The sequence below is a fragment of the Aquarana catesbeiana genome, linkage group LG04 (genome assembly GCF_042186555.1).
Source record: "Aquarana catesbeiana isolate 2022-GZ linkage group LG04, ASM4218655v1, whole genome shotgun sequence".
NCBI classification, from domain to species: Eukaryota; Metazoa; Chordata; class Amphibia; order Anura; family Ranidae; genus Aquarana; species Aquarana catesbeiana.
The window spans coordinates 169,068,003-169,080,399 of NC_133327.1; the positions used below are offsets into that span (position 1 = coordinate 169,068,003).

The 12,397-nt window shown below is 43.9% G+C and overlaps 1 protein-coding gene across 1 annotated transcript in view; it reads left to right on the plus strand.

The window, feature by feature from the left end:
- CLSTN2 (calsyntenin 2) overlaps positions 1 to 12,397 on the plus strand; it is a 1,488,165-nt gene that overhangs the window by 892,974 nt on the left and 582,794 nt on the right. The window contains exon 3 of the mRNA XM_073625925.1: positions 9,022 to 9,217. Within this exon, the coding sequence (XP_073482026.1) occupies positions 9,022 to 9,217 (196 nt within the window). The remainder of the gene's footprint in view (positions 1 to 9,021; positions 9,218 to 12,397) is intronic.

Here is a 12,397-nt window from a genome sequence, read left to right on the forward strand (position 1 = left end):
AGACTTGTGATGGGGGAGATGATAGAAGAAAATCCTCTGGTGAATTTGCGATAAAAATTTGCAAACCCCACAAAACGCTGGACTCCCCTTTTATTAGTCGGGGCTGGCCAATCCAGGATGGCAGAGACCTTCTGCGGATCCATCTTGATACCATCTATAGAAATGATTAGGCCCAGAAATTGGATGCTTTGGCGTTCAAACTCGCACTTCTCAGGTTTTGCATACAAGCCGTGCTGGCGAAGGCGGGTTAGAACTTTTCCGACGTGCTCCCAATGGGTAGACAGTGAGGAGGAAAAAATCAAGATGTCATCCAGATATACTATGATGAACAAGTCAAGGTAGTCTCTAAAAATATCATTAACAAAATGCTGGAAAGTGGCAGGAGCATTACATAACCCAAAGGGCATGACAAGATACTCAAAATGTCCGAAGCGGGTGCGGAAGGCCGTTTTCCATTCATCTCCGCTTCGGATCCGGACTAAGTTGTAGGCTCCGCGAAGGTCCAATTTGGTAAAGATGGATGCAGTTCCGAGTTGCTGGAAGAGTTCAGGTACCAAGGGTAGAGGGTACCGATTCTTAATTGTAATCTTATTAAGGTCCCATTAACTATGCAGGGGCGTAGAGAGTGGTCTTTATTTTCCATGAAGAAAATCCCTGCTCCTGCTGGGGAGGTGGAAGGGCGTATGAACCCTTTTTTCAGATTGTCATCTATGTATTCTTTAAGAGTTCCAAGCTCGAGTTCGGTTAAGGGAAAAATTCTCCCAAAGGGGATTTCTACTCCGGGGAGAAGTTCAATCGGGCAGTCGTAAGGTCTATATGGTGGAAGTGTCTCTGCCCCTTTTTTGCTGAACACATCCAAAAAGTTATGGTATGCCCTAGGAACTGCTTGGCAGGCTTCAGCATCGGTTTCCAGACACAGCAAAGAGGATGGGACATTGGTAGTTTCCTGTAAGCAATGTTGACGGTAATAGGGGGAATGAAAACTGATTTTTCCAGTAGACCAGTCAATTTGTGGATTATGAGCCTTGAGCCAGGGCATACCCAGTATGATGGGAAACAAGGGAGATTCAATGATGTCAAGACAGAGCAGTTCTTGGTGATTGCCGGAAATGATGGTATTAAGAGGAACTGTTTCTTGTGTCACGGGCCCAGATTTAATAGCCGATCCGTCGGCCAGGTGTACAGACAGTCCCTGTGCTCTGGGTCGTAGAGGAATTTGGAGTTTGCGGTCAAAAGACAAGTCCATGAACCCGCTGCAGGCTCCAGAGTCAATGATGGTGGTTGCTTGAGTACTCCCTTCTGGAAGCTGTAGAGAGATGGGGATAGCCAAATGAGTAGCATTATCAAACACAGCAGGTGAAGAGGTAGAGGAGAGAGTAAGGTGCTTACGAGTCTTGGCGGGACAAGTCCTCACATAGTGTCCAGATTCCCCGCAGTAAAGGCAAAGGTTATTAGCCCGCCGGCGTTGACGTTCTTCCGGTGTCAGAGAGGGACGGATCAGACCTAGTTGCATTGGCTCAGTGGAGTCAGCAGAAGCGTGGATGGGAGCATGTGGTACACGTGGAAGCATCCAAACTGGGCGAGTGGGACCAGCAGTCCGTTCAGCTTTTCGTTCTCTTAAACGCCTGTCTATCTGGATGGAGAGGTTAATAAGAGCTTCGAGTGTTGCCAGGTTGCCAACCTGGGCCCACTCATCTTTTAGTGGCTCAGAGAACCCCATGTGGAACTGGTGACGTAGGGCGTCGTCGTTCCAGTTTGTGTCAGAACTCCAACGCCTGAATTCAGATGCATAGTCCTCCGCTGCCCTACGGCCCTGCTGGAGAGAAAATAAAGCTGCTTCTGCGGTGGCTGCTTGTTGCGGGTCCTCATAAAGAAGGGCCATGGCTTGGAAGAAAGTGTCCAGTTGGTTAAGACAGCTATTCTTCTGTTCCAGGAGTCGGTGGGCCCATGCCTGGGGTTCTCCCAGTAGGAGGGAAATGAAAAACCCCACCTTAGTGGTCTCCAATGAAAAAGTTCTGGGTTGTAGTGCAAAGAAAAGTTCACAGGCATTACGGAATGCTCGAAACTTGCTGCGGTCCCCGGAGAATCTTTCTGGTGTGGGAACCTTAGGTTCTGGAGGCAGCATTACTACTGAAGGAGCCAGGGAAGGACCCAGAGCTGAGGTAGAGAGAACTTGAACACGCTCTTCTAGACGTTTATAACCATCTTGCAAGTCCTTGACAGCTTGTGTGAGTCCAGCCAGATGATGGCATAAGTCCTCCATAGGCGACGTTCCCTGCGTAGGCTCGGACATGGCTGTCCGGTACTGTCATGTACCTGGTAGGTGGAGCCCGGAATGCAGAGAACGGCCTCTCGTATACCTCTGACTCGGGAACCCCTGGAAGTGTGGACAGGGGCTCGGGAGTGCAAAGGGGCACAAGTGCCTGGCTGGAACACTGGAGTAAAGGGCTGGATCCTGTAGTCAGCAGGGAGGTGCACTGTAGTCCCGTAGCAGGATACAGACAGCAGGGAGGTGCACTGTAGTCCCGTAGCAGGATGCAGACAGCAGGGAGGTGCACTGTAGTCCCGTAGCAGGATGCAGACAGCAGGGAGGTGCACTGTAGTCCCGTAGCAGGATGCAGACAGCAGGGAGGTGCAGACAAGCCGGATCAAGGTACTGGCGGGCAGATCAGGTACAGAGGGGCAAACCAAGAGAATAGTCAGAGTCCAAGCCGGGATCGGGGCAGGCAGCAAACAGGGAAGTCAGGAACAAGCCAAGTAAGTACTGGATTCAGGAGAACGGGTAGCAAGGCAGCAGGGGTCTCAGAAAACGCTGTAGACCGGACAGCACAGAGGCAAGGCATCAGTCTCTTTAAATAGTCCTATGGTGGCGCCAAGCACTGTCACAAGGGGCGCGCGCGCGTGTGCCTCTATTTGCGCTACTGCGCATGCGCCGGACGGCTCTTTTATGCACAGGAATCCTTCTAGTGACATAAAGTCTGTTGGGAGGGATTTCCTGACACCAGTTCTTACATGAGAGCCAGACCTTGTGGTTAGTCACTGCTGTGCACAAAACTTTTTAAAGTGAGCTGATGGATCCTCGGGCAGGGCTCTCTCTCTCTTTCTTTGCTGTGGGAGCCTGCTGCAGTGTGGGAAGGCTGACTGCTGACAGAACACTAAAAAGTGTTGTTTCTTTGTTTTGGGGAATTAATTAGGGGATGCACTGTAAGTCAGAAACTGACCACAGTTCAGTTAATGGCTTGAATGGCAGATGTTTTTGTTTTGTGTTATACTATGCACTTGCTGTAAAAGTCCTTGTGAACCGAAATTATGTCTGTTTACTGCCATGCTGAAAAAAAATGCAGGGCAAACCTGCTTGAACTGTTTCTGGGTGTCCTTATATCCCACATGGTTTACTGCTGCCAATACCAATGCAAATGTCTCTCTTACATCTTGATACTTAGATGTGGGCTGCACCTTAAAGAGACAGACACCTATTGCTGAACAAAGTAGATGAGCTTGTAAAACAGCCTATAATGGCAATTGCTAAAAACAACTCTGCAATGTTGTCCAACAGTAGACTAATCAGCTCATGCAAGAAAGAGACAAACTGCTTAACTGCCCAACAAATACAACAGCTGACCAGGCCTTTTTAGTGGGACAAAAGCAAGTGTACATGTTTTTACAGCAGCAGATACAGACCCTGTAGGGACATGGTTGCACAGGGTTTAATGGCTACAACTCAACAGCTATTGCAGAGTGCATTACAAAAATTTTCCTTGATACTAAAGCATCTTTGAGAGAGTAGTTGAGTGGTAGAATTTAGTCAAAGAGAAGTGGCCAAAAGTTATAGCATCATTTTAATTGGTGAGGGGGTAATTGGACAATGAGTGCCAAGGGTGCCAAGGAGTATCCTAAACTCATAGGAGTAGTCCAAGGCAAGCTTGTGGTTACCATGGTTGTCTGAGAGCAGTGTGTGTTCACATGGCAATATGACCCTGGGATGCCTGTAAGGTCCTGGATGTATGACCCGAATGTATGAGGATTCCACCTTACCAACAAGTGGTTGTGAATGGGGGTACTCAACCCTTATCACATTTTTACATTAGACATACAGACCCCAAGAGTGTGGATTAGTTGATGTCTGTTACAACATACTGCTGCTGAGGACTATCTTTGGGATCTGCTCTCAAAGTCAGTAACCCCTGGATACAGAAAAAATAAACCTTGTGTAAGAGGTGATCTTTCTTTCTGACAGTCATAGAATTAGGGCTGTGTAGTGAGGTCTCAGGTGAGTATTAAGGTGTATCCTCTGGAAGAAAACTGATGGCATTTGTAATTTACCATAATTCTACCTCTCAGCTTACATTAAAAGAGAGTCCTGGCTAGCCACATCTTAAGATGTCTTAGGACTTAGGAAAACTGAAAATTGGTCTGGGAAGGAAGGGGGCGAAAGTGCCCAGTATTAATGTGGTTAAAGTGGATGAAAAACCCTGACATATACCCAGTGAAGTGAACAGCCTTAGATGATACACAGAGATGAAACAAATCTCCCTACATACGTTTTACATACTGTTTAGAAGTGCACATCATGTTAGAATTTTCTCTTCCTGTTCCAGCAGGGGGAGGAGATTTTTGCCATACACTGTGAGACAGCTGATTGGAGGAAAGGCACACACCCCTCTCCACATATGCAGAGACTTTCAGAGCTGTGCTGTGACTTGACCAGCTGTCTGCTAATATATAGCACCTGCCCTGACACAAATTCCAGGCTGGTTCTATCACATATGTCAGAGGATTTGTCAGAAGGTGTCATGCTGATAACAGAAGAACGGAGCCGGAGGCAGCCACGGGAACTAGGGCTTTGAAGAGAGATAGGAAAACACTGCAGATATATGTGCCCAGCTCTAATTTTATGAATCGGGTTTACATCCACTTTAAGGAATACATGACATATTAGGTGCTGGCAGTGCAAGGAATAGAAAATGAAGCTGCCAATTGCCCTATTTTACACATGCCTATAAAATGGAATATAGTGATCTGTTTGCCAAGCTGGTTCTGAAAGCACACCTAGGAACCTAGATTGGAAGGCAAATCTGTTCTATTACAATAGAAGGACAGCTTCATCAAATTTGTACCATGCTAGTATGGCTGACCCTGTTACAATTGGCTCAGAGTGAATGGAAATTATTTGTATACTTGATGATGCTAAAGTCTACACTACTGCGGTGCTCTCAGTCGAGACAGATACGGGGAGATTTACTAAAACTGAATCACACACAATCTGGTGCTTCTGTGCATAGTGACCAATCAGCTTCTAACTTCAGATTGTTCAATTAAGTTTTGACAATAAAACATAAAAGCTAAATGGTTACTATGCACAGCTGCTCCAGATTCTGTGTGCACCAGCTTTAGTAAATCACAGCCCCATAGTGGGGTGTCATGGGTGGGGTTAAGAATTTGCTGCATAACTATTAAAGGAAAACAGATAACCAAACTGGAAAATATGTCTTAGGAAAAAATTGCTACTAATTTGCCTGAACTTGTGGGTGGTTTTGACACCCTTACATCAGAGATACCTAACAGCTGACTAGCACTCATGGTTGGGAAGTCAGAGGAAACTGTCCCAGTGCCAAAAATAATAGAAATATTGGTGGTCATGAAAGATTTTAGGACCACACAGTTGCACGATCCAAATTTGGCAACTGCATGGAAAAATTTAAAGTTGACAAACAGGGTACCTCAAGAACCAGAAGTTAGCCTGTATACCCATTTTGTGCAGTATACAGTACCATGATTTATTGTATCATGTAAAGAAGGAATGGAAGCCAGATGTGGAGCAGCTGTGGTTCCCCAATTTCATACAAAAATGGTGTTGATCTGGTCAATTTTCATGTGTCAGGTGGTCTATTAGTAGTAGGAAAAAAAGCATACTGAACAGCTGTTTTCTGGGCTGATATTTACAAGGAAGTTGAGGAGTTTTGTAAATCTTGCCCTCTACTAGCACATACCAGGAATCTTTGTCCACCCAGGTATCCTGAAACAATCCCTCTCATAAAATGAATCCTCTAAGGTTATAGCAAAAGAGCTGTTCCATATGTTTTCCCATTTTGACTGACCAAGGAATTCTTTTTAATGTCAAAAGTAACCAAAGAGCTATCAAAGAGTAACCAAGTTACTGTCCTATGCAACTCTGTGTAGCACCCCTAAACTGATAGGCTGGCAGAAGGGTTCAATAGAGCTCTGAAAGGTATGCTAAATCAAGTTGATAATTATAAAAAAAGACAGGCGCTTCCAGTTATAATACTTACAACAAGGGATGTCCCGCAGTCTACCACAGGGCTTTTGTAGACCTCCCCTGGGAATCCTGGATATAGGTTGAGGTTCATGGGAGCAAGAGGCTACACTTCACAAAAATGTAAGCACTCACATTGCTCAGAGGCAGGATAGGATAGCAGCAGTTATGCCTACAATTTTGGAACATGGAAACCAAAACAATAAATGGTAAAGATATAACACTGAAATGGCATTTTCAGAAAAAAAAAAAACACTAGCTTTGTATGAAAGTTTATATGTGACTACTGTTTAGTCTTAAATAAAATGTACAAAAACCAAAAATATAACCTTTTTTCACTTTTACCTTTCTGTTATAATGGTTAAAATTAAATATAGCCAATAGATATTCATTTAGCAGTTTAGCTTTGTATTGCTTGAACAAGTTTGCCATTTTACTCACATACATTGAAACGTACATAATCTATTCTGAAGCAATGTTAATGGATGACACTCAGAGGTATCTGAACATACCAATAAAAGATAAACCCAGGGACAAAAAATATCATATTGCAGCTATCCTTAGATGTGGTGGCTGCATTATTATTATTATTTTTTACAAGTAAGCAAGCAAGAATGTTTCCCGCAAATAGAGAAAATATCTGTTGATCTTGGCAGAAATTCAGTATTAATTGTACTTCTAGCTATGTTCTGCAAAACTAACAATTCACTACCCCAATGGAATGGAGATAAAGAGATGTGGGCATGTTTGTAGGCCATACTGAGAGAGCAGCTTAGGGTGACAACCATGACCCTATAAATACAGCAGAAGAATGATGCAGCCACCCAGGGACAGGTGTGTTATTTGCACGATTACCAGGGGAAAATAAAGTACAAGAAGCCCGTAAAAAACAAACAAATGCAGAACCATAGAAAACTGCAATATATTAAATGTTTGCTTCTGAGTTTTGATACACTAAGCATCTTCTAGAGGACCCCTTCTGAAACCCAGGGCACTCTATTATCCATTTTCAGCAAAAGGTCAGCAATTGTATCCTGTGGCTTTCCTGCCCAATATTGTGTCACTGAGGCTGTTCATGTTTAATAGACCTTTAGTATCTTATAAGATATGGATAGTAAGAAGCATTGACTTCATAACTGAAGCCATAATTTCTATCATAGGTTGTATTGATTTTTGGGGCTTCTGGGGTACTATAGAGCACACAAGATATTTGTATTGTAAAAAAATTGCTTATAACAGTTTAGAGTTTTAAGAAGCAATACATGTAATGCATAAAACCGATCCGAGTATGCATTGTTAACTGTATACAAACATAAGGGATGTTTCAGAGCACATTTATATACAACTGGAAGATCACTAATCATACATGTACACAAATCAAGGAATACTTAAGATAGGGAGTCCTACTCCAGGGGGTACACACCAACTTGGGTAAGGAAGTAATCTTTACTTAAGTTAAAAACCACGCCTAGATTATAATGGAATGTATTGAAGAAGATACCCTCTGGTTGCCTATATTACTATTCTGTTAGCAATTTTAACCACTATTTGACTCTAATGCAGTTTTGATATAAACCAGCATAAATATGTTGTTAAGTTTGCTGTACTGCACTTTGGAGCATAGAAAAAAAACAACAGGAGTACATTTTATCAAAAACTTAAATCTTGCCTCTCTGGTTGTCAGTTATTAATACCTAGCAAATTCCATTTATATCCCAGTTTTTCCTTGTTGGAGTAATATGTTTTCAGTTTTTCTTCTATTTATCACTTTTTTATTTTACAGCTCTTATATTGGTAGAATTGGTTATGTCCTGTACTCTCTTCTAATGCCCTGTACACACGATCGGACTTTCCGATGACAAAACCGTGGATTTTTGTTTGAAGGATGTTGGCTTCAACTTGTCTTGCATACGCACGGTCACACAAATGTTGGCCAACAATTATGAACGTACTGATGCCAATAAAAAGGAAGTTCAATAGCCATGTGATATCTCCATTACGAATGCTAGTTTTACAAGACCGAGCACCTCCGGCTCGTACTTGATGCCAAGCATGCATGAACTTTTGTGCGACGGACTTGTGTACACACGATCGGAAAGTCCGACAACAAAGTTTTGTTGGCAGAAAATTTGCTAGCCAACATTTGTTGGTGGAAAGTCCGACAACAAATGTTTGATGGAGCATACACACGGTCGGACTTTCCATCAACAAGCTCACATCCAACATTTGTTGTCGGAAAATCCGCGTGTGTATACGGCATTACACTGACATGATGCTTTATATGTGTAGATGTACTGTTTTATACATGTAAACATTTATATACAGTATTAAAGCAAGACTAAGCCCATTGCTTTAACTGTTTCCCAAAATAGTTACATTCAAGGCAGTTGCGTGTGCTCTCAAGCAAACTGTCACGCCATCAAGTGACTGGTGTCATAACTGATCACAAGTGCAGCACCATGGCAAATGCAGATAAGACAGAGAATAAGATGGCAGCTTCCTTGACTGTAGGATAGAAGGGTTTAGTTCCACTTTAAGAACTCAGATTGCCTATGCACATCCCAATATTTTTAAGCAGTGTAAGCAATAAACAGTGATGTTCATGCATGTCATGTGGCTGAACATAGCTCTTACAACTCTTATTTTCATGTTTTTGTCATATGTGTAAAAACAACAGTGCACTAAAGTGACGTTTATGCATTTCTGTTGCAATTGTAGTAAGAGATCAATATATTTTATAATTACAGGGGAAATCTGTGCATTTAAAATCCATGGTCCGGATACACCTTTTGAGGCTGTTGTGCTGAACCGGACGTCTGGGGAAGGTCGCCTCAGAGCTAAAGGACCTATAGACTGTGAACTACAAAAGGAGTACACATTCATCATCCAGGCGTATGACTGTGGGGCCAGTCCAAGCGGGGCAAACTGGAAAAAGTCACACAAGTGAGTCATTTGTGCTCTGTCAGGGTTTACATTTAATCCATAACTTCATGAAACAATTTAAATCAATCAAAAACATGTATATTACTGTTTTTAGGTGTTGTAGATATAAATCAGATGTACACTTTCAAATGTTGAGTATAGTGAGAAATGTTCATGTTGAAAACATTGTCACAACCTGCCTGATTTTTTTATCCAGCATTTTGGTTTAAAGAGCAAATATTGCATACAAATGATAGTAACATAAAGCAGCCAATCAAATTCATTCTTCATTTTAACTGTGGAATAAAAAAAAAAAAACTCATTGGCTGCTGGGTTATTGAAATGTTCTACTTTGTGCCTTGCAAGATGTTTATATTATATATTCTCAGAAGCACAAATTAAAAAAGTAACCAGGGAATATTTGTTTCAGTGAGGCAAAGACCACTCAAAATTCACTTTCCATAGTGGTATTATTAGCATTTGTTAAAGTGGTTGTAAAGTCAGAAGGTTTTTTAGCTTAATTCATTCTATGCATTAGGATAAAAAGTCTTCTGTGTGTAGCAGCCCCTCTCATCTCCCCAATCTCCCCCATAATACATACCTGAGCCCCATCTCTGTCTAGCGATGTCCACAAGTGCCTCAACCATCCGGGACGCTCCTCCTGATTAGCTGAGACACAGCAGCGACGCTATTGGCTCCTGCTACTGTCAATCAAAGTCAGTTAGCCAATCAGGAGAGAGAGGGGGAGGGGACAATCTGGGCTCCCTGTCCTAATGGACAGAGGGAGCTGTGACTCAGCTTGGGTGCCCCATAGCAAGCTGCTTGCTGTGGGGGTACTCAACAGGAGGGAGCAGTCAGGAGCACAGAAGAGGGACCTGAGAAGAGGAGAACCTGGGCTGCTCTGTGTACAACCACTGCAACAGAGCACGTTATTTTTAGAGAAAAAAAAATAGACTTTACAATCACTTTAAGGCCATTAAATGGAAGATCGGTTTCTTATGGTGATATTCAAATTATTATTATTTTTTTCCCTTTTTTCTTTCTATCATTAAACATTTGAAGTGTTGTTTTAAATGTTTATCTTATTAAAAATGATCAGTTTTTAGCTTGGCATTAGTTAATATAACATAGGGTGTTATATATAGTATTTAGGATTTTATTACAGTATTTATATTTTTCTTCATTTTTTTCTGGTGCGATTAAATCTATTGATTGTCAGAGGATTTACATGTCTTGTATGCTTATCATTTTTTATTCACATTCAAGATAATATCTTTATTTGGATTTGCCAACTGGCAGAGTAGTAGATTTTTACATTTGATATTGCATGTTAGCTTGCAGTAAGAAACGTAGATTGTAGCTGTCAGTAATATGATTCTGTGAACTGACTGAGATTTAGCCTGGTGGCATTGTGAAACAGGCCTGAGTGTATTGTCTATGGACCTATTCATATCACACCTTACTTTTGGCTTATGATGCATATATATTCTCTGGATATGGTGATATCTGCTCCTATAATTACGCCCTGTATGCATAGTTGCGAACATTGTAAAAAAAAAAATGTGGGACACTTTTGTGGCTGTAGGCGGAGCCATACAATAATTAGGGGGCGGGGCATTCGTTTGTAGGCGTGACCTAGGAAAAATATACAAGTGCGGCGCGCGAAGCGCGTCACGGTGAAAAATGGGCGTGGTTTACGCGACATAGTGGGCGTGGCTTAAATGGGCATGGCTCAAGAGGGTGTGGTTAGAGTCTGAGCTGAATGAGGGATGGAGAGGGAGAGAGGGGGAGAGGGATTAGAGGGGGAGAGGGGGAGAGGGATTAGGGGGGGAGAGGGATTAGAGGGGGAGAGGGATTAGAGGGATTAGGGGGGGAGAGGGATTAGAGGGGGAGAGGGGGAGAGGGATTAGAGGGGGTGAGGGGGAGAGGGATTAGAGGGGGAGAGGGGGAGAGGGATTAGAGGGGGAGAGGGGGAGAGGGAAATGACGGGACAGCAGCCCCAGATCCTACACAACAATAAAAATATGTGTATTCTAGAAAGTTTAACAATCAGCAGATAAAGATACTCCAAACACCTGGTGTTAGCACTTCAATCATCCCGGCACCATGGTTGTTATGGTGTCAGGATGATTGAAGTGCATTATTTCTATTATTACATTGTAATATAAAATGAAATCATTCAACTCACCATAATGCAGAATCAGTGGGATCCCTGAGCGTGTCACTAGCCACGTCGCCTGCCACCAGCCGTCCGTCCTTGTGTCAGATGTCACAGCAGAGTCCGTCCTTGCATCAGGTGTCCCCAGCAGGGCCCCCCTTACATCAGATGTCCCCAGCGGAGCCCCCCTCACACCAGGTGTCCCCAGTGGAGCTCCACCTCACATCAGGTGTCCCCAGCCTAGCTCCCCCTCACATCAGGAGTCCCCGGCGGAGCCCCCCTCACATCAGGAGTCCCTGGTGGAGCCCCCCTCTCATCAGGTGTCCCCAGCGGAGCTCCCCCTCACATCAGGTGTCCCCAGCGGAACCCCCCTCACATCAGGTGTCCCCAGTGGAGCCCCCCCTCGCATCAGGTGTCCCCAGCAGAGCCCCCCTCACATCAGGTGTCCCCAGCGGAGCCCCCCTCACATCAGGTGTCCCCTGCGGAGCCCCCCTTGCATCAGGTGTCCCCAGCCGAGCTTCCGCTCACATCAGGTGTCCTCGCCCTGCTGCCAGTCTGATATGGAAAGGGGTGGGGGGTAGGCGGAGCGGGGCAGAGGGTGGGCGGCGATGCAGGTGCTCCGTCTAGCCCCCCAGCCGTCTTCCTGAACTTCATCAAAATGGCAGACCTCTAGTGGCGGCGGCGGTGGCGAATCGCGAGGAACCAGATTTCTCGGGACATTTCCCGGGACACCAGAAATTCGGGAATGGCGTCCAAGTCCCGGGAATGTCCCGGGAAATCCGGGACAGTTGGCAAGTATGCCTGTATGGGTGAAACATGTTAAAGGGGATTTGTTGATGGGCGGAGAGCTAGCTGAAGCCATTTTGTGTTCATTTGTTTTGTAATTCTCTATGTTGCTCTGTGGCCTTAGGAAACATTTGTGACTGAACACCCTTGGCTTTGATAAAACTGAAATGTATTTAAATGATTTAACTACTTAAAGACCAGGCCTTTTTTTTACATTTGTTGTTTACAAGTAAAAATCAGTATTTTTTTCTAAACCC